At 37.3% G+C, this 22,890-nt stretch overlaps 1 protein-coding gene across 2 annotated transcripts in view; it reads right to left on the minus strand.

Moving 5' to 3' along the window:
• Positions 1-3,117: 3,117 nt before the first annotated feature.
• SCAMP1 (secretory carrier membrane protein 1) overlaps positions 3,118-22,890 on the minus strand; it is a 48,640-nt gene continuing 28,867 nt past the window's right edge. Inside the window, exons 5-9 of one of the 2 annotated variants that reach the window (XM_033085693.1) lie at positions 17,902-18,030; positions 12,132-12,291; positions 10,443-10,544; positions 8,560-8,677; positions 3,118-6,223 (exon numbers count right to left, since the gene is read on the minus strand). In XM_033085693.1, the coding sequence (XP_032941584.1) occupies positions 6,059-6,223; positions 8,560-8,677; positions 10,443-10,544; positions 12,132-12,291; positions 17,902-18,030 (674 nt within the window). In that variant the 3' untranslated portion in view covers positions 3,118-6,058. The remainder of the gene's footprint in view (positions 6,224-8,559; positions 8,678-10,442; positions 10,545-12,131; positions 12,292-17,901; positions 18,031-22,890) is intronic. The other variant, XM_033085694.1, reaches the window with a different exon arrangement.

A 22,890-nucleotide genomic window follows, 5' to 3' on the forward strand; every position in this document is an offset into this window, starting at 1 on the left:
TTAAGATCCCAGTCCAATGATGTATTTCAGATTCCCATCTGCCTTGAACACTTATTACTGCTAACTGATCAGAAATATGTGATCTGATATTGTAACTACGTGTTACACAATACAGGTGCATTAAAGAGACTTTCCAATTGAATATAGCTCTGACAAAACGTGTTTCATTTTGCAAATTAAGCACTGAATTTCCTTTCTCCTGAAAAAGGGTAGTAACAATTGTAAAACAAATATTGCTTCATCATACACAATTTTTTAAATGGTGTTTGCCACGGTGTGTTTTAGCTTTCAGCTGTGACATGACATACCTTAGAGAAAGGTTACAAAGCCAGTCTATAGCAGAATCAGGAACAAGGCTTTCAGTAGTTCAGAGGAAACAAGGCATGTCATTTATCAGTTGCAAGAGTTCACTTCTAGTAAATTTATATATAATTAATCTCATATAGTTTAATTACACTTCTAACAATTCCTAAACTGTTGGGAAGAGAAGTAGCTCTTGATTACAGCTTGGTACATTTAGAAACCTATAGTCCAGAAGTTAGGGGATAGGTGCCACTTAATGCATTACTACTAGTCAATTTATGCATTTCAAAACAGGTGTAGAGAGCACTTTTTCTCCAAATATAAAATACTGCCTCAAAGAAATTATGAAGTACTGATTTGAACAGCTAAAAATATTACCTTCCTTTTTCAGTAAAGTTAATGGAATTGGCAATAGGAGAGAGTTCAAGCCTCTAATTGTGTGTAGTGTTACAGATTTCCGTTTTCTTGTAACTTACTCTCCAAGCTCCAGCTGGTTTAGAATAGTGGAGCAATCACAAAGTGGATGTCTGTTATCAGTGTTAGAGGGACAGAAATATAAAGATGTTGTCATGTTCTGTGATTCACTGAAAGCTTGTTCCCACCTTTTATTTGGAGTATCTTCATATTAGTGAAATTTTGAGAGTGTAGGAATCAATATCTTGTAACTGGCTTAAGGTATCACTCAGATGTGGTGGGATCAGTAACTTGGTCTGGCCAAGGTGAAGGAGAAAGAAAGCCAAATTTAATCACATAGGTCTTAGGCTGGAGTCAGTGATCTTAGGAGTATTTAGGTATTTTCCATCCTAACTGATTGCACAATTCTGTATTCTGACTACTTTCAGTTGTTCTCTTACCTTGGACAAAAGTGTCACCTCACTGCCCAATGCAGGATATGCATTTTTTCTTTTAAAACATCATGCACTCCTCTAAAAACAACCAGGCACAACAAAGATAACAGCTCTGCACTGAAAAACAATATCCACGCTTAGGCACGTGTGCAATAAGTACAGCTCATACAGACACAGTTGTTTAAGTACAGCTCAAACATACACAGTTGTTTAATTAGGCTATAAACATTATAAAATCTGCTAGCAGCACTGTCAGCTGGAGCAGTGGCAGAGCAGCTGATGCCACAGAGGCACCAGTGGCCAGAGGCAGTTGTATAGTGGTCTGGGCTGTAGCCAGTGTTGCCTACCCAACTCCAGCTGTACAGAATCACAAAGCAGAAAAGCTGAGTGCAGGGCCACAAGTGACTGAGGCCAGTCTGTCTTCCTGGCCTGTACCAGCCCTGTTTTTACTAATACAGCCTCAAATTTTATCACTAAACATCAGTCCCAAACATTTCCCACCTCTCCAGCTGGAAGTTTCCTTCCTAAATCATGCATGTAAAGTAGTAAAACCTGATATTCTCCTCTGTATTGAAGTATATTTCTCTGTACAGCTTCTCTGTATTGAAGTATTTATCTTCATGTCTGAGTGTAATGTAACAGGAACACGAAGGAGCATTCTTTAAAAGCAGGACAGTATGCCTTTACATATATATATATAAGTAATACACACACATACACACTTTACTTAGTTGCCTTTATATATATAGATATATAAAAGTAATACACACACATACACACTTTACTTAGTGAACAGGAAGATCCAAGTGTATTGAGAGACAATAAAACAAATGTATTTAAACCACAACTGTTCAACGTAATCACTTTCATCCAACAAAAAGCAAATTTTAGTTGAGCTGTATATATTTCCATTAAACTGCTAGAAAATTAATTTTTGTTTTCAAGAACAAAATGTATGGCAGCATGAGCCTCAAGTTATACATCCTTACCAATGCCTTTCTCTTTTCCTATCATGTGACACTGTATCTAGTTTAATACTTGTATAAAGTTTCTCTGGTTTTTGCTGCTGAGCTAGATCTGCACTACTTCCTTTGTAAATCTTCCTGATTTTTCTAATTATGAAAATAAAAGCTATTTGCAGACATAAAATTAATTTGTAGAAAAAAAGTACCAACTAATTCACACGTTTTAATGTGACTGAGTCAAACCTAATTACCTCTCTGACCTACTATGCCCTGCTATGGGATACATAACCAGAATATTCTAGGTGTGTGCCTTTTCCTTGACAGAAATACCTTTCCAGAAGTATCACTGAGTATTTTTAATTACAGTTCTCTTAACCCATGCTTTTCTCTTAGTGTGTGCATGCTTTTCCAACTCCATACTTAAAACTTCTTGAGGAAAATAACCTGAGCAAACCAGAGGAATTATCTCCCATGAAGAGCAAAAAAATTGTGTAATAATTCTAATCATAAAACATGACTGGATAATATGGCACAACCATGCTTACATTTACAAGAAAGTACAAAACCTCTTCCTTTAGTCTGTGGACACTGCCATCCTAGGTCTGTAAATAACAAAGAAAGATCAAGAAGAATTTCAATACTGATTGATGCATGCATGTGAAAGTATCTTCAAAACCACGTATCTGCCATCTCCCAAAATAATCCTGATTGTACCTCAGAGCACTGTTCACTGTATCATTCCATGAATATGCATCATGCATTGATGCACAGACTGCAAACTTACCTACCTCACACTCATCTAGATGAAGTCATTCAGCCCTTCAGAGGAAACCCAGCGGAAAGATGAGTACTAGAGAGCAGGTGCTGCAACTGACATTACATGAAAGAAAATCAACAGATTGTGACAGTGACTTAAAAAAAAAAAAAAAAAAGAAAAAGCAGGACAGCAGTGACAGAAAAGTTGATTCAGCGGCAGAAAATAAATACTACCAAAGCAAAGCTTTTTTCAGCAACTTCATTTTACTTTCAATAATGTTTTAAGAATCACTTCATACCTCTAGAATTCCATTCAGTCATGACAGAGCATGTTTAATTTTAACCTTCGTGAGTTTACAGCACAAGAAGGTAAGCTGCAGGTATTTTAAGAACTTTCTTCATAACAGTTGAGTAGACTAATTATCTTTAACCGGATTTATTGATAGTAGACATTTTGCTTCACCATTTCAGCAGAAATACAGCATCTATATACAGAATTATAAAAAGCAAGTCAGACTTTCACATAGATCATCCTCCCTGCACATCACCCTGACTGTTAGAAGAAAAATCCCCATTATTGGTCAAAACTATACAGAGCGAACACCTAGGAAAAAAGGTTTTTTTTATTCTATGACACTGTGTTAATACAATAAATATACAAAACTTCTGAACTACCCAGACATGCAACAGAGGGACAGAAGAAGTGTATTTGTACAGAACCATGACATTCACCAGGATGGCAGAACATTGTTAGTAATTTACAAAATATACAAACATCCTCAGATAAATAAAAACAACTCCTAAATTACAGATCAATGACTACTGACATTCCAGTGTTTAAACCTCATACCTTGTACTCTGTTTGTCACAATACTACAAAAAGACAACTCAAGTGGGTGTCATACTCTGATTAATAAGAGATTGTAAAATCTAATTTTTGTTAGGTACAAAATATTTTAACAAATCTCAGCCTTCTGTTGTCAAAGCTGAACAAACTCTTCCCTCCCTTTTGGGCTGCAAAGTGTCACAGATTTCTCGTTTCAAGAATTCACGAGACGCAACCCTGAATTTCACTCAGAAGGCTTAAAGCTGTACATTCAACCCATGATATTACAAATCAACAATTCTTATACACAGAACATTACACTGCAATGTTCAACTACAGTTGTAAGGATGAAGTCCCTAAGATTCCCATCCAAGAGATACCAAAAGAAATCCCTAAATTTAGATTTAAAAGTAATCCATAGCAGAGTTCCTAGATACAACCCTCAAGTTAAATTTAAAATATGAAAAGAAGAATCTTGATATACAGCTTCTAGAATGATGGTCCCCAATCTCAGCTGAGGACAGTGACTTTCATCTGGAAAGCTTTAAAAACATGCCACGCAAATTTAAGTCCAATGTTATCATGTCCACTGTTATGACATTTTAACAGCCTTGTTAGATAGAATATTTAAGCAAGTATATTCATTAATGGGAACTTCAGCATAGGGGAAACTATGACGTTTATTCAGATTCAAGGCTGGTTTAAAAAAATTTGTAAACAAAAGGAGACTAATAGGAGAATTCATGCTAACAGTATATTATGGATTCAAGGACGAAGCTAGGGAAGTATTTTTTAAAATAAGCTTCTGTTATTATTAATACAGTGTAGTGAAACAGACTCTATGCAATTCAGTCCACTTTAAGAACATGGAAGGGCTTCAGAACTTTATGCTGTGTTATTAAAGATGATTTAACTTAAAAACTGAATTAATTTCAGCCATGGTGTATACTTAACACAGGTTGTGGGACAACATCTTTCTATTTTCTGGAAGAGTCTGAAAAACTGCCTAAGTCTCATGAGGCAATCCAAGATCTTCAAAGGAGGGAAACTCATACTAAGTCCTGACGATATTATATTCTATAATATTGTGATGGTATGTACCATTATGGATTGTTAGTTTCCCAGCACCAATCCAACCTCTTAGGCCTCCAATTCAATGAGTTAAAATTTAACTTTATTAAAAATAAACATTTCTCCCTTTGCTGAATCAAAATAGTTTAAAAGTTTTTTTCCTATAGCTTAAATCACATCACAGAGATGGCTGAGTTAATATTAAAATTCATTCAAATATCTGCTAAATGCCATTGCTTAAAGAGCCTGGTTTTAGACAACATTCCTGTTAGAAAACTAAATACTGTATATAGTATTTTGGACAGGCAGCAAACCGAGTGGTTGTCCGGGCCAGAGATTTATACCATTGTTACACATAAATCTATACTTGAAAAGAAATCCAAACAAAAAACTAACCAAGAAAATCCCAAATAAAACAAAAATACCACTGAACATAGAAGAGGGACAGGGGATATGTGAATACTGAAGTTAAAAATAGCAAATATATAATCATTCAGCTCTGTGATTGAAATCACCAGTTAACTTCCTTAAACTGAACTATTCTATTACAGAAAATGTTTATGCCCCATAGTAATTTCTCACAGGCAGAGAATACTCCATGGAAATAGACACAAACAAATGTTATACAGTGGTGCAGGTAAATTCTGGACCAAAACACTACTTAAACAAGATCAGGTAACTAAACAGTATTCATGCAAACTTACAGGTTTATATCAAAAGACTTAACTAAAAAAAAAACAAAAAACCACAAAACCAAACAAGGGAAGAATTTATACTCTCTGCCTTATTGTATTTGACTCCCAGCAGCTGCTGAAATTGCAAAAGCAGTAGTCAAACCTAACAATACCTCTCAGTATACCCCACTTCTTATGGTAGAAACAGGGAAATGAGTTCTTGCAAAGAAAAATAATTAATCCAAAGTGCTTTCCTGAACCTAAGAAAAATACTGGAATTAATTGCTAAAAAAACTTCCAGTTTCTCATTACATTGATTTGATCATTATGTACTGTAGTTCATTCTCAGGCCAATTGTTGAAATTATTTATCCTCCATAACATACGGAAAGCTTTACATTACAGAATTCAACATGTTAAAGAAGGGGAAAAAATGGTTTTCTTCTTAAAATAAATAAATTTATAATAAAATAAACCAAACATTTTGGGTTTAACCCATGCACAGTTGCAGAAGAGACAAACATGCTGTGTGAATTTTGACCTAGGCAATTAGGGAATACAGTAAGTGACTGGAAAATAAAGAACAGCTGAACAGAACTGCAGTGACTTTGCTTCTCTACATCCGGTTACCCTTGAAGGCGTTCTGAGCTGCACTGGTGGCCGCTGTTGAGGCGGCGTTGGCTGCAGCCGTTTGTACAGTTTTGTTGGACATCACCCCCGTGGCAAACTCCTGCTGTGCTTTCTCAAAGCTCGCACCAGTCGTCCGGTACAGCCCGTGCACCTGCGGAGGGGAAAAGCACTGAGAAAATGGTGCTGTGCTTCCCATTGCTCAGCAGACCAACAGAAAAGTCTCAAATGCAAAGCAGAGCTGTGAGGTGGGGATTTGTTCATGTGTTTGAGAGAATCCAGAGATGAGAACATGGAATTTTTTCCCACAAACTTTTGAATTTTTCACTGTCCTGTTGCACACACAATTTGACTGTGGGGGATATCTATAATTATCTGCAAGTTCAGAGGCGTCTCATCATGTTTACTAAAATGTGTGATGTATATTTGGTGAATTTTTCTCTACAACAGTATTTAGAAACATGTTAGTTACTCTGGTTACAAGAGTAAGCTACACTATCACTGAATATTAAAAATTTCAAAATATCCTAATTACACAGGTATATTTGCAAAACTAGTGTGATGACCAATAGCTCTGCATAATAACCAGAGGAATAAATAACATGACTTACAAATGACTTAACAATATGGCATATAACAAAATAAAAATCAACAAAAACACACAAAAAATCCTGATTAACTTCCAATTACCTGAGTATTAAAATGCAAATGCTATTTGTGACTCAGTTAAGTCACAAAAAGGTTGTCAAATAATATTACAAAGACGTTTCCATTCCAGTGTAGAAGGAAAATTTCTGTTATAAATGTGACTATTTCTCATCCAGAAAGATATGCAAAGTCATATATGAATATGTAAATTTTTGGGAAGAATCTGGATGCATACAGTAAGAAAAATGTAAAAATATATTCTACCACATGCTTTTCTTGCTTGTTTCTTCTCATCTATAGAGTATTTCCACAGAAGACAAGAAAGAACATCTCCAGGCACACACTTAAAATTTCTAGTTTACTGTGAACAGGTCAAAAGAATTGAATTTGTGTATGTGTAAAATCTTTAAACCTAACTGTAACTGAGGCTGAATTACTAGAATTCAGCCAGCACAACATCATCAGAATTCTCTGTTACATTTATCTCAATGACTTACTAACACATCAATGTCTATACTTAACTCTTCTGGCTGGAAATTCAGCAAAAGTAACCACAGAGAAAGAGTTTATTTCTTTGAGTTTTTATACTCCTGCATCATTGGCTGGCAAAAAAGTATTTTAAAATAGAGACAGAGAAATAAAAACTCTTTTCTGAGGTGTTGAGCATCTCCCTATTGATTTTAATATGAATGATTGGGTAAGAGCTGAAACTCAGCAACCAGCTGAGTCACCCTTCTCTGCGCCTGATGGACAACCTGGCATCTACAGCTGCCATCACAGTGTCCGGTGCATTCACCTACTCCTTTGTGGTGGGGCTACCTCTCAGGTTCTCTAATTCAGAGCTATCCTTCCCCATTTGCAGAAAATACCAACATTGTAGAAACAGCATTTTGTAACCACAGCAGTATAAGCAAAACTGTACAGTTGTTAATAGGGTAAGGCTCACCTTGAAGAATATACAGTAAATTCACGAATACAAGCCGCACTGAGTATAAGCCGCATCTCTGGGTGTTGGCCAATATTTCGGTTTTTATCCATAAATAAGCCGCACCCGAATATAAGCCGCTCTGTCGTTCGCAGCGAGGACCCGCGTGCAATTAGTAACAGAACCGTGGGAGGGCGGGGTTTACTGGCTGAGCTAAGGCTGTGCAGGCTCGGCCCACTAGGGGCTGTTGACGGGGCCAGGTGGCCCAGCCCGGTGCTGCCGCTCGGGGCCAGCCGCCGCTGCCACTGGGCTCGGTCACCCCGGGTCGGCGCTGTCCTGCGGTGGCAGGCAGGGACGGAGCTTCCCCCGCTCCTACGGCAGCGGCGGCGGGCGGGGACGGAGCTTTCCCGCGCCCGTGGTGCCGGCGGTGGGCACGGACAAAGCACCCTGCCTCCTCCCCGGGCCACAGCAATGGCTGCGCGGGGCTCCCATCGGCTCCCCGAGACGTGGCAATGGCGGCGCGGCCCCCCCCTCTCCTCCCTGAGCCGCGGCAATGGCGGTGCAGGGCTCCCGTCGGCTCCCCGAGCCGCGGCAATGGCGCTGCAGGGAGCCAGGGCAACACAGTAACACTGTAACAATCGCGGAATGCCGGCTTTTACTGGCAGGTGCTTGGCTCGGCGCCCTGGCTGGCACGTCTGGGGTTGTAAATGTCAGAAAATTATTCACATATTAGCCGCCCCCGACTATTAACCGCACTTCCAGGTTTCCACCAAAATTTTTGTCAAATTGCGGCTTGTATTCGTGAAATTACTGTAACTTAATCCCCACTACTTTGTGAAAGAGTACCTCTCTCAAGACAGAAAGCAAAATCCAAATCAAATGTAGAAAACAAAAGAGGGGAATAATATGCAACTTACCTTTTTAAACATAACTAGTGAGATAACAGCAGATGCTGTGAAAAGCGCAGCTATGATTATCATCATAATGCCAACAGGAATACTCTTATTAAGTCCAGTAAGAGATGAAATCCACCCACTGGAGGAAGGAGAAAGAACAAATTTTACTAGTATAGCACATGAACATTTAACCAAAGATACCCTCATTAAAGAAAACTTCATAACCTCCTGGTTCTGAATCATTTTGAGTATTTTTGAAGAAAAATCATGGAAATTTTACATAAGCATATTTTGGTTCTATGATATGCTTTTAAAGCTTTATTTCCATTTTTTCACAGAAAATGCAGTGAAACTATATGAAAAATTGCTGTAAATATTATTATCCTTGAACAAAATTGTAGAGAAATTAAAGAGCTGCTTCTCAACGTCTTGAAGTTATTTTGTTATACTGTCATTACAGATTGATTCAAAACTACATGAGAAAATATCCCTAAAATATAGTTTCTAACTTCTCTAAATACAGAACAGGAAAACACCACACATACACAGCTTCCATGTGAAGATCCACTGTGTATCTACATAGTGATGCTTTTTCAACTGAGGTTAATAAATTTTTTTTAAGTAGAGCATCAGATGAACTAACAGAAAAACTGCAATATAAGTATCTACTTCAAGCATTTCCCCATTCTTCAAAATTGAAACACCAACAGACACCAACAGTTTCAGACCTGAAAACTAAAAAAGCAGGTTGCCTTAAGAACAAAATCCCAAGCATTAAAATGAAAAAGATTTTTCCAAGTTATTTAAAAAAAAGGCAAAAAATTATGTAAATCCAAACTCTGAAACTTTCCCCTACCTGCTTCATACTTCATTGATATCCACTATGTCCCACTGTAATGCACCACAAAACCCCAAAATCCGAACTGCAATTAGGATTTTCTGATGATCTGACTACTTTCAACTCTTCTTCCCCATGTATGCTTAAAAGCACACTTCCCAGACTTGGATGAATAAGCAACAGAGGATTCCAGAGCAAAAATAATAAAGCAGGATCTTTTCTTATATAACAATTCTAATGCAATGCTGTTTGGTCTGCCTTGCATATATTTTGAGGTTTGCAGCAAAAATCACTGATAGAGGGAAGTGCCATTACCCAGCTACTGCCACTCGTGACTTCATGTTAGCATTTGGCTACTACAACCTTGCTTTTAGTTAATTCCTTTAGTTCAAGGAGACAGTGACTGATTCCCCATAGTTTCTCCTTGTAAAATCTAAATATTAGACCTCAAAGACTCAAATAAAAGATAATATACATACAAGTTTCATGTAAAAGCTTATATATTTGCAAACATTTAAAAGAAAGATCAACTTATTACAGAATATGGATGTGACTCAGTCAAATGAACTTTTAAAATAATATCAGATATACCACTATATTCACCCAAATGCCTTGTTAACTCATTCTACAAATTTTAGCCATGAATTTTTCAGTAAGTAGGAAGTATATAAATATAATTAGAAATACCTCATAATACAAAAAATATGCAAAGTATATATTATTGATGTCTAAATTTTTGCTTTCCTTTACCTTAAATACAGAACAAGTAATAACTCCTTACCACCAAAATGGAGGCAGTAATGAAAGAGTAATTGGTTCAAAGTGGTTTAAATTGAAGAATAAAATTTTGACCAACCAAGCAACAGAAGTACCTCACATTCTTTGGATACATTTCACCCACTTCTCCTAGTTAAGAGCACTCAAAAATGCTTTCTTTTAAGCACTAAATGTAACATTCCAATGAACACAAGATTATTTCTTTGAAATCTCAGACTGTATTGCAGTTGTTACCTCAAATCTGACTGTCTTACAGACAGTACAACATTATGGCAAACAGAATACTCACCAGTTTCCCCATCTTTGAAATCCTGCAGCTTGAAGTACATGTACAGCAAACTGGCAGATATATACAAAGAAGAACACAAAGAACCTGAATGAACTGTCACTCCTGAAAGAGGTGGGAGGGAAAAAGATTAAAACAGCCAGTAAAATCATCATTTTTATTCATATTATGTAATACCAATCTAACTCTTTTCTGCATTAACTATAGGATAAGTACTTTCATTTATCAAGTGACCTGAAGCATCAGCAATTCTGTGGTTTTTTTAGAGGGTTTATTTACAAGAGCTGCTGTTTCTTCTTTTATATAGCGATTTTGCCACCTGCATCTCTAAAAAAGCCCTGTTCAGCCCAGAGCAGGGCCTCTTCAACTAACAATTTAAGTTTGTAAAAAGAATTCTGCTCCACTTTCAGACTGAAGTTCACAATGATGGCAAGATGGGAAGAGAATATTTAACTTATGAAAGGAAATAAAATCTCAAAAATGGAATTACTGAAACACAGGACACACCAAAATACTGAAGCAGCTATTATTTTAAGTAAAATGTACAAAATATATTTGTCATTTAAATTAATAAAATGCCAGCCTTACAAAGACTGAAAATAAATTTTTTTTTAAAGTGCCAAATATAAATGTACAGGCAAAATTTCAACGAAGACTCAACTTACTACCGTGGAAACTATTGATCATATGATATGCTTGCTGCTAGAGTTCTTAAGAAAGCAGAAATAATTTAATTAAGTTACAGAAACAGATTTTGCCCTCAATAGCTCTTCCTGCAGAGGGGAGTTTATAATTTCTATACAACCAGTTCAGTTCAATAACTATTTCATTTTCAGCTGAACAACTGAAAGTTGAATATGCAAGTAGTAGTTTTCCTTCTTCAACCAACCAATTTTCTCTAAGAAAAGCTATGGATTTACTAGACAAGAAATGAAATATGATTCCTCAAATATTTTCCTCAAAGATAAGTTAGGAAAAAGAAATACTTCTGTAGTCTAAATGTTACAGCTACTTGCAACTTCTGGTCATCAATCTTTTAATGCAAGACTAAGAGTATTTTAACTGAGAACATCCTGAATCACTTCAATGTAAAAAAAACCAAAAACTTTAGGAGTAAAGGACTTTAAACTTCTACATGCTGGTTTTCACTAAGAAGAAGTTTAATTTTGCATGCAAACACACCATTCTATTCTTAATCACACACCTCATGCTTCTGAAGTTTGCAAAGATTACTAAGACTAGGAAAAATACTAGTTTGTTTACTATATACCTGCTCTATTAATTCTTAAGACTCTCAGCCTATTTCAATTACAGATACTGTAGGCATCTATCACTTAAAAATTCAAGATTTGAAGAGTAGCTATATATGAAGTTCATTCAGGAAGCAGAAAAATTAAGACACTATTGACACTAACCTACTCAAATTCTTGGTGTGAAAAGACAGAGATTAAATGAGAATGTTCTATGCAAATATTACCAGCCCCTATTAACTTTAACAAAGTTAAGTATTTCCGACAAATACTTTGTCCGCGGTAAAAAGGATATATATTTTTAGGCTATTCCATGATATTACTAACTACTAGCATCTGCAAACACTCTTTGTTTCTAATGAAAACACTTTAAAGGACTATCATCATGATAATCAAGCAAATTCTGGAATGTTAATGCATTTTGACAAGCTGAAGTTGTTACCTGAAAGCTCCATAAAGTGGTCTGTACCAGCAGACAAAAGAACAAGGGGTAAAAAGCAAGAACCAGAGAATACTCAATCCAAAATCAACCCCTCGTGTAGAATCAACGTAAAACCAGGCCAGACATCCAAAGATATTAAGAAACAGTGTCACTGTATGGACTGTAGAAGCAAAAGCAAAATAGTGTTAATTAAGTTATGTTTAAACAATAAATTATAACTGCTATAGTTATACCCAAACTTTTAAATGTTTTAAACATTTAAACAAAACAGCATTTTAAACAGAACATCAGCATGCTGACAATACCAATACCCTCTCAAAGGGTTCTGTAATAAACTGATTTATACTGTTTTATAAATTTCAGGTAAACTCTGTATTCACAAGTGAGAGCACTCCACATAAAAATTCAAGTACTACCAGCTACCTGGCACTCAGAAATATCTCATCATAAAAATAAAACACTTTCAAACATTAAATTAAGAAAAAAGCTTTCTACAGCTGCAATAATTGATTTTTTTCTACAGTAATAACTGAATACAAGTATTTATGAGACTGCTGAATATTTTTTGAGAGAAAGCTTAAAAATTACATAAAGTGCATCACAAAATAAGCACTGTACACATTCAAATTTGAAAATAAAAATTTCTAAAATAATCTTCTTTCAACAGAAAGCTCTTTGTCTTCCATATAATAAAACAAAAAACCCACTTACTAAGAATGTTCCTCAGTGAAACATGGTCTGCAAGCTATTATAGACGCTTTAATATATTTTGCATATTCAAATATTTCTTAGAACACTGGTCTTTCTTAGAACATCTGTCTTTTTGGTGGTCTGTGGTTTGCTCAATACTATAATTTTCTCACTGGCAGACCTTGTTGCACATTAACTATTCAATTTTTACTAAAGAACATACATTTGAATTATGACTGCACATTTTATTTCAACTAAGTTTACTTCTTAGTTCAGAATAAGGCAATATTAAGAAACATTACAACTACTACCTTCATGCTATCTGGCACAGAAGTTAGTTCTGCTAGACTTCAAAGATGAACATGGATTTCTCTCTTTGTTCAGCAATAACCAGTGATTCAGGAGGGATTTTGCTGCCTCAGAGAACAATTTCTTTCCTTGTATATCAGGATAAAATAGGGTATTTGTAATAGCAAAAACTGCTCCTGACAGCAATGATTTTTGTTTTATTTAAGTTCAGAGCAACATTTTAGGCATTCTACTGGATGGTAAGGTTAACAGAAAAGGCAAGATACTAAAGATTCTGAAAAAGACAATCCTGAAACTCTTTGTTGCTGTCTTAATTATGACTCGAGCTCTAAATCAACACAATGGGAAAAAACTCTTACAAGCAAAATGCACAGATCATTGCATGGAAGACTGATGAAACTGAAAACATTTCCTCAGATAAACCATATTTTCCTGTAAGAGTTGCCAGAATCAAAACATTTTGTTCTTTTAAAAAAAAGGTATTTATTGCACCTGCATATCTTAGCACTGCTCCAAGGGGTAAGGAAAATAACCCATTTCAGAATTTGTGTGTTTATGCCTCATAAAGCACAAGAAACTATTAAAAATCCCAGTTTCTGCCTTCCTTTGGTAAGTACAAGAAAGGAGCATTCTCTCTTTTTCTACTCAATACTGGAACACAAGGAGACCCCTGTGTTACTAGAAACATTCAAATTCTGGTGGAGCTTGAACTTTCCAAAATTACTTTTTTTTTTGTAACAGCAGTTATGGTAACAGGACAAGTTTTAAAAGTACCATCAGTGCAGGGTGAAACATCACATGCACTACTGATACTACAACCAGCAACATAGGGGTCTACTTCACTACTGTAACACAGAGTGTCAGCTGTACAAAATAAGTATTAGCAAGCTATAGAGGAAGACAGCAGACTTGACTGCAAATCTCACTTCACTGTGCTTGCCCTTCACTCAGCCTGCTTGCTGCAAGGTACAGAGAATCATTTATCCTTCAAGCCAACACCTTCACTAAGGGATCTAGGCAAGTTCAGCTCTTATATGAACAGACATATTTGTAGGTTCAGGTAACAGTTTTAACTACCTTCCACCTACTTGCCTCAGCAAATTAAACCATAATACAAGCTATTAGAAAATAATAATTTCACCTGGGGGTTGAAATCACCTAGGGCTTTGGCAGAAGTTGGCAACATGCAACATCGGGTTTGACAACATCAAAGCTATAGCAATAGAGTACTCTGTGATTCAATAAAGTCTTTTCCTAGTTTGTGCATGGAAGCAGCTGAAGTTGAAAAAAAAGGTGCTCATGCCAGAATAAGAGTCAGCAATGGGAAACTGCATTGGTTTAGTAAATATTAATACTTTACTCTTTTGTTTTGTATCAACTTCCCTGAACAGAAGAATTCTGCTTAGATACAGTCTTAATTAACTACACTTTATCATCCATAAATGTCTGAAAGTGAGTTGCAGATAGACTACAAGTTGTACTGAAGATATCTGGCACATACTTTATTGAGATGATTTTGCTATTCCATTTGAGACTGTATGAAAACAAAGTTTTGTACTAAGTTTAATTTTAGTAATGTTTCATTGATTACATTCTCAGGAAATCTAAGTCCGCACAAGGCCACATGACTGTCACTCTGGATTGCAACTGCCTAAAGGCAAATGGGGTGCCTATAGAATGGAGAGTTTTGAAGCCACAAGGCAACTCACTAGTGAGGACTGGGCTAGTGAAGTTTGATCACACATAACCTTGGGCATCAAGTAGCTTCAGATATTGTTCAGGTTTTTGTTCCTAGTCTGTTCTGCTCACTTGGGAGAGACATACTAACATGCCTTACAAAAAAAGAGAAAGATCTTCTGTAGGGGAAAAAATAAATTCGAAAACAGACTTAGGTAACATAGCACAGGCGTTAAACTGTGGACCAGCACATAAACATGTGCTATCTAAAATGTGAAGGTACTTTTTAAAAATTTTCTGATGCTACACACTAAAAAACATGTAATAATACTGAGTGGACCAAGAGTGAATCTGTATGACAGCAACCAGTCAAACATCAAGAAACATCACCCACAAAGAAAGGCTGAGCGAACTATGCTAAATAAGGCAAAAGGAGATTACTAATGGGGATTAAAATGTCTTCCGTAACAACAATGGATAGAACAGGAAAGATCAAACACAGGAAGGGGAGAATTAAATTATTATACCAAGAAACATCTTACAATCCTAAAAGACAGCAACCCATTAGAACAGGCTTGGAGGGAGTTTGTGAAGTGTCTGTCACCTGAGGTTCTCAGAGACAGGTAGAACAAATATCCATACAGTCTGATTATGTATATATATCTATATACACACCATCTATCATATCCTCAGACAGAGCATGAAATTAAACTCTCCCAAACAGAAAAAGAAAACAAAGGTACCACTTCAGGGTATTATTTTTCTACCAGAATCTCTTCACTTTGTAACTTCAAATAAGAAATATTCTTAGAAAATCAGTAGTGTTTATTTGGCACATGCTATAAGTCTGTGGGGAAAGTAGTTGGAAAACATGCTTTTGGGCCTGTTTTTGACTGTTAGCACAAGTCAAGAAACATTGTACTTGACACTGGACACAGTTATAGCACAAAAAGATCTAAAAACCAGTACTCAATGCTAATGAGCTAGGAAAACTGTCATTTTCATGTGCACACCCTTAAAGCACCAATGGCTACAAAGCCAAGATAGAACAGAAAAGCTCCAACGGCAACTCTGAAAATGCTAATTGATTGTTACAGAAACATGTGAGCATTCAGTCTGTTTTAAAAAAAAAAGGCTCCCCCCGAGGAAAAAATGTGCAAAGATAAAACGACATCAAACTATTAGAAAACTCTGACTTCTGATACAAAAGGAGAAAAGAGGGATGAGTTAATGAAATAGGGATACAAACAGAATTGGTTTTCATGAAAGGAAAAGCATATGGACCTTAAATAGGTAAAGAAGTTTTCCCAGAGATACATAAACCAAGAATGATGATATAAAATGAATACTAACTGTGGAAACACAGAAAACTAAATTATTAAGTTTATTCCCAGGGCTACTGCAAAGGAAAAGGACCTACTTTACAAAGTGGTAAGAATGCAGCACTAGATTTACCCAAATGTGATTAGTTCACAGAACCCCTAGACCTCACAAAACATAGGAAGTTCTGGAAGTGGCTTGCTGAAGCAGGTCTACTATAGGAGTAAATACCTCCCCAGAGGAAAAACAGTCAATGAGAAATAAGGCAAACCACATAGATGCAATCCTAGGAAAGAAAAGTCCCAAGGATTGATTCAACGGCCAACCCTAGGAGACAGAGTTCTATACCCAGTTATTTTTTTACAGTGAAAGATTTGTCTTTCTTTTCCTTTATTATGTCCTGTTCCTGCCTTCATTAGGAATATATAAGTTAAAGAGCACTACAGCTAAAGAACAAAGAATGCAAGTAGACTTGTCTGAAACCTCAGTCTATCTAGAAGACAAGCTGCCATGTCAGCATAAAAGCACAGCTCCTATACATTTTAAAATAATATAATAGTGCATCTTCCTTTACTTGTTGCCATTAGAAGGAAAATTAAGAACAGTATTAATATTCCAATTCTAACTGCCCAACTTCACCTAATATTGTAACATAGGGACTTTCAGAACTCAGTCCTGCAAATGGACAGAATTGGTAACCATCCTAAAATTCCGAGTATTTCACCCTAGATTTTTTATACATCTAAACTACCTGTCAACTTTATGAGAGTGACCAGTCATATGCTCTATAGTTGCTCATTTGAAGATTAATGATCTAGCAACGAATACAGAAACCTCTAGATTATGATGAAGTGGAATTGATTTCATTCAATGCTGTCTGCTCATTTCATGTGTTTCAATTACGTGATTCAATCACAGCAGTAAGATTACCAGAGTAACGTGTGAAATTATGGACACTTCCTAAGTACATTTTAAGCTATGAAAAAAAGTACAGAAAACATGTGAAATCTGCATTTTTGTAGAAGGTTAAAAATATATTAAAGGCATCAAAGTATCCGAATCTTGCAATTTCATCAGTCAGAGTATTTATCAGACTTTTATCAATCATAGTGGATGAGGCAGTAGAAACAAGTACGGCAACTTGCTTAATCCAGCATTTCTCCAGTCAAAACACAGCCTGCCAGCGAGATCAAAATTAATCCTACAAAGATGGTGTAGAGCATTCTTTGCCTACAAAAGATAGGTTTAACATGTACTGATTCTTCAGCTAATTGACACTATTTCTTAAAAAAAAAGAGTAAAACGGTATTGAGCCTTTGCAATAGATTAAAACAGTATTAAACGATATAAAACTATGTATATTAAAGCAAATGGATATTATACATCTTGAACTCAAAAGTCTATTAACACCAATTATGAGATTTATTCCTTAATATATAAGCTGATTTTAAAAACAGTAAAATTATCTCTAAGTTAATAAGTAAGTTAATTTCTAATTTAATAAAGTTCATTTTACAACTGGAGAAACTTAAACCAGACAATTGCGATAAAGTAGAACCAAACTGCCCTAGGACAATCCTCCTTTTTTCCTGTGGAAGTTTTTATAAGGTAATTCAATACTTTTAAAACTGAAGCTAACATAAAATTTTGCTTCAACATTTGGCTTCTGGATTTAAAATAATTTTTCATTACAGATGTCCCAAAAGCCAAAGTAGCAAGTATGTATTACCAAGTTGAATAGGCATTTCATTTTTCTTAAAAAGAAAATACTTACACATCCACAAATAGTACATAATCTTAACTGTCTTCTGGAATTCTACAGGAATGTCTACTGAAAAATCCTGGTAAAAACAAGGACCTACAGGAAAATTCTCAGGAAGAGGTGGCCAGTTATTTTTTCTACCTGCAAAACAGAAAATAAAAAAAAAAAAAAAAGGCCTTTATAATGTAGTTTCAGTCTCTGTATACCTGAAAGAGATATACATTTGAACTTGTTTGGACTGTTTAATGCACGCGTTTCTCAACTGGATGAATACCTTGGGCTACCAAAACCCAAGAGTTTTAAAGCAATCCTCTGCATAAACTTCAGAAATTAAATACAATTAAGTGGAGTCAGGTCAAGGAACATACTCTATTTTATCTACATAAAAAACTGAGCAGGCATCTGACGTTTCTTAAAAAGTAAGAGAATTTTTCACAAAACCGATATGGATAGAAAAACAATTTCTGAGAATTCCTTGACTTTTAAATGCGTGTTTTCCTAAAGTCCCACTATACTCACATAGTTTGTTGAACATAAAGATGGGGGCTATCTTTCAGGGGTCTGAAAAGCATTCTTAATTTTCAGAATCCTGATATTTTCACTGTCAAAGTATCTCTAGTTTCCAATACGGTTTCCTGACTAAACTTACCTAAAAGGCAGGAAGTCTCAAATAAAACAATTACTGAAATGGTCTGTAAGTACCTTTATCTAACAAGAACATGCCCTACCACATCATTGTATTTTGATACAGCTGTGTGACAGAGTGAGGACACTGCAAAGGACATAGGATCAGACACCTGGATTTCCTGTATGCTTATCTTATCACAGGGTAGAGTGTACATTCTGCTGAACACAAGTCATACCAAGCACAGACTCGGAGATTCAACTGAGACAATCACTGCAACAAACCTTTGCCCATAGCATTTCAAACTCTGGATGCAAAAGATATGTATTAATTAACATGTAACCAAATGAATTAGTTGAAATAGGAAGCAGTACACTTTTATTAGCTCAAATGCAATGCTGCACAGAACCTGAGCAGGGAAGGCCAAAGGCAACAAGTTGAGGTGATGTACCAGCTTGAAGATCTTTCACTTTAGTCAATTAAGACAACATATAACAACAGTGTCCTAGATGTGCAGCCAGTGTCTTAAAGTAAATGAGTGCAAATAGCTAGAGAATTGCAAAAGGCCCTGCTCTCCAATCAAGACCACTCTACGGTGTTTTTAGAGGAGTTCAAATCAGTGCATATGTCCCTGGGATACAGAAATGTGATACACAGAATAGTTCAAAGTTGTGCCAGAGTGGGCTCACAGCAAACATCAGGAAGCATTTCTTTACCAAGAACATAGTCAAACACTAGAATGGGTTTCCTAGATGGGTGGTCAATGTCCTCAGCCTATCAGTGTTTCAGGGCATATGAAAAATGCCCTTAATAACATGCTTTAATTTATTAGTACTGAAGTGGGCAGGCAGTGGGACTATATGGCCCTTATCAGTCAGAAGGGCAGCCGCAGCAATGAAAGTAAGTTGCGGGGGTGAACGTTAGATCAAGCTGTCCAGAGTTTTCTTGAGCTCAGAGACACCTCAGCAGCAGCCAAAGCCCTATCAGGACTCAGGAGCTCTCACAGTGGAGCAGGGTGGGAGATTCAATCAGCTTTAGGGAGCATGAGTGACCAGGACATGGTGATTCAAAAAGGTGTGGTGTGGCAGTCTGTGCAGCAGGGTGAGCAGGGAGGGGGCTGCAATCTGCAGGTAGGTCCATGCCTCAGGTAAGTGCTAAGTGCCCTAGGTCTCTGCCATAATGGTGGGCACTTGTTTCAGAATCAAAATGAGTGTGTCTACTGAGACATCCCTGGAGAAGTCTGAGTGACACATCCACTGAGGGAACTGGAGAGAAAAGAGACATGAGTACAGGTGGTAGCTTGAAATGGATGCACAGACACTTCTCCTGGAGAAAAGGTTTGCACCTGCTTGAAATGCAAATAGTTTGATGAACTGTTGCAGAAGGTGGACAAATTGCAATAGGCAGTGCAGTGTTAAGAGATTAAACAGAGATACAGAAATGGCATCAAAACCATATGTCTACAATGGACATCACTAAGTGTGAGACACCTTGGATCCTGGTGACCCACAAATACAGAGTTCAAGTCCAACCTCTACCCTCCAACATCCACAGCAGAACAAATATGACGCTTTAAAAGTTTTAGATATCCATTAGCAAGTCCAACAAGGAGCATCTGGACCAGTAGACATAGTCATTACTATAAGAAGAAACACTGACTAAGTGTGGTTGGTGACTCTCTTAGGGTCACTGAGGCCCCATCGAGCACCTGATCGAGAGTCACAAAAGGTAATGCTGCCTACCAGGGTCTAAGATCCATGATGCTGCCAAGAGGGTAGCCCAACTTGTCAAGAGCATGGACCACTACCCACTATTACTTTCGCACGTGGGTACAAATTATGCCACGAGCCAAAATATAGGCAAGATTAAGTAAGACTATAAGGCACTGACAAGATGAGTGATAAACACTGGTGCCCAAGTCATCTTCTCATCTTCCTGGTCACAGAAACAGGGACAGCTAGAAGCAGCCACAGTGTACAGACATCTGGCTTCCTGGCTGTCATCAAGCTTTTGGCTTTCATAACAATGGGTTGTGCTTAAATGATTGTAGCCTGTTAGGGAGGAATGGGATTCATCTGTTTAAAAAAGGGCAAGAGAATCTTTGTCAGTGTGCTGACCAGTTTGGTGAGATGGACTTCAGACTACTGGACACAGGAGTGGGGTCAAAAGTCAATGACCTAAGGCCCCCCATAGATCATTTTATTGCTTTGTTCTAGGGAGGATGTCATATCAACCATATTCCTTGACTGCTTCTCAAGATGAGAATCACAGGGCTAATGACATCAATGGTGTTCATGGTTATAATGAATCCTCCTACACTCCATCTAAGGAATCTGGATGCTCGATTACCTCTCTGAAGTAATCACACAGCAGCTGGGGAACAAACAAGAACAACTAGAAATCTATGTGCAGTCGCAAGGCTATCTTCTCATTGCAATTACAGAGATATGGTAGAACAGCTCACATGACTGGAGTAACGTCATGCATGGCTGTGAATTTTTTAGAACGGGCAGGTCAGAGAGGTGAGGTAGTGGAGTTGTTCTTCATACAAGAAAGTAACTGGATTCTATTCAGGGCAGACAAATGAGTTGACAGTTTACAGGCAAACTAAGGGACAAGCTAATATAGGTGATACTGTTGTGGGTGCTTACTTATAGGCCACCTGATGAACAGGAGGAAGTTGATGAGGCTTTCGATGGACATCTGGCAATAGCCTCATGGTCATAAGCCCTGGTTCTCCTGGGGACTTCCTGGTATTTTTTCACAGGACAACATGGCCCAGCACACATGATCCAGGAAATTCCTAAAGATCACTGAAGGTAATTTTTGATGCACGTGGTGTAAGAACCAATGAAGAAAGATATGTTGCTGGATGATTTTCTTGGGGTGGTTTTATGATTATACTCTATTCTCTAATCATCTGCTTTATTCCCAGAAATGACTGCTGTACCTTTAAGATGAACTGGGGGAGGGATGGGGAGCCCTGAGTTCCTGCATGGGATTTACTCAAAGCCTCTCTCTGGAGCATGCGGCTGTGGTGCACATCAAGATATTACATTCTTATTTGCACTAGATTAGTTTTTGCTAGCTGAAGCAGGAAGGGGTTTTTTCTTCCTTTCCCCTGGCCTGCAGGCTGCAGCAAGAATTCTTTCAGAAGCTTTTTGTTTTTTTTCTTGAACCATTTCTGCTGCATTTTTGGTCAGAGATCTGAATCTCCAAGACAGTGGACCATCAGAGGATTGTTCTGAGCCCAAGACCTCAGGGAAGAAAAGGAACCAAAATCCACCAGCTTCCTCTGCTGCAAGGAGGACACCAACACCAGAAATTCAACAGGTTCCCATCTGTTTTGCCTGAGTTGCTACATGAAGACTGTTTTCCCTTTCCCTGAGACAAAGGGGCCAGCTGCCATTTTTTGCCTTCCAAGCCACATGACCAAGTGGGAGTTGGGGGGATAAAGTTCTATAATTTTAATATCTAGCATTTATTCAGTATTTTCTTTTTTCTGTGCCTTGTGGGCACCATGCTTTGTTTATAAACAGGTTTTTTTCACTTTCATCCACTGGTATTCATTTCTCATTGGCAAAATGGGATTACTTAAGTCCTCTTAAGAGGAAACATTCATTCCAGAGCATTTTCTCCTAAAATTTGTCTTTAAACTGAGACAACAATCAAACCAGGAAGGACTGTTTGAAGATGTGAAGGCTGAGGCCAGCCTGGGCTATAGCAACCAAGAGATAGTAGAAGTCAAGATACTGTGTAGAGAAGGTAAAGCAGCAATCAGGACTAGAACCCTAAACCTCCAGAAAGCTAACTTCAGCCTCTTCAAAGACCTGCTTAGCAGAATTGCATGGTTTAGGGCTCTAGAGCAGAAGGGGATCCAAAAAACTGATCAATATTCACGCATCACTTCCTCAAGTCCAGCATTCTCATGAGCAAGAAATCAGGAAGAGGGGTCAAGAGACCTGCATGGATAACCACAGAGTTTCTGGTAAATTTCAAACACAAGAAGTTTATGAGATGTGGGAAGAAGGAGCAGGTCACATTGGAGGACTATAGGAACATCATCAGAGTATGCAGGGATGTGACAAGAAAAACTAAGGCCTACTGGCAATTAAGTCTGTCAAATGATATCAAGGAGAGTAAGCAGAAGCAGAATGTACTTCTACAAGTACATTAGCAGCAAAAAGAAAACCAGGGAACATGTGAGGTCACTGTTGAATCAGACGGGTGTCCTAAGTGAAGGAAGACAGAGAGAAGGCAGAATTACTGAATGCCTTCTTTCCTTCTGTTAACTGCTGAGGCCAGCCCTCAGAAATCCCAGACCTTGGGGCAAGGAGAGGAAGGCTCCAGAAAAGACTTCCCCTATCATAGTTTGG

Source organism: Catharus ustulatus, chromosome Z (genome assembly GCF_009819885.2).
Source record: "Catharus ustulatus isolate bCatUst1 chromosome Z, bCatUst1.pri.v2, whole genome shotgun sequence".
NCBI lineage: Eukaryota > Metazoa > Chordata > Aves > Passeriformes > Turdidae > Catharus > Catharus ustulatus.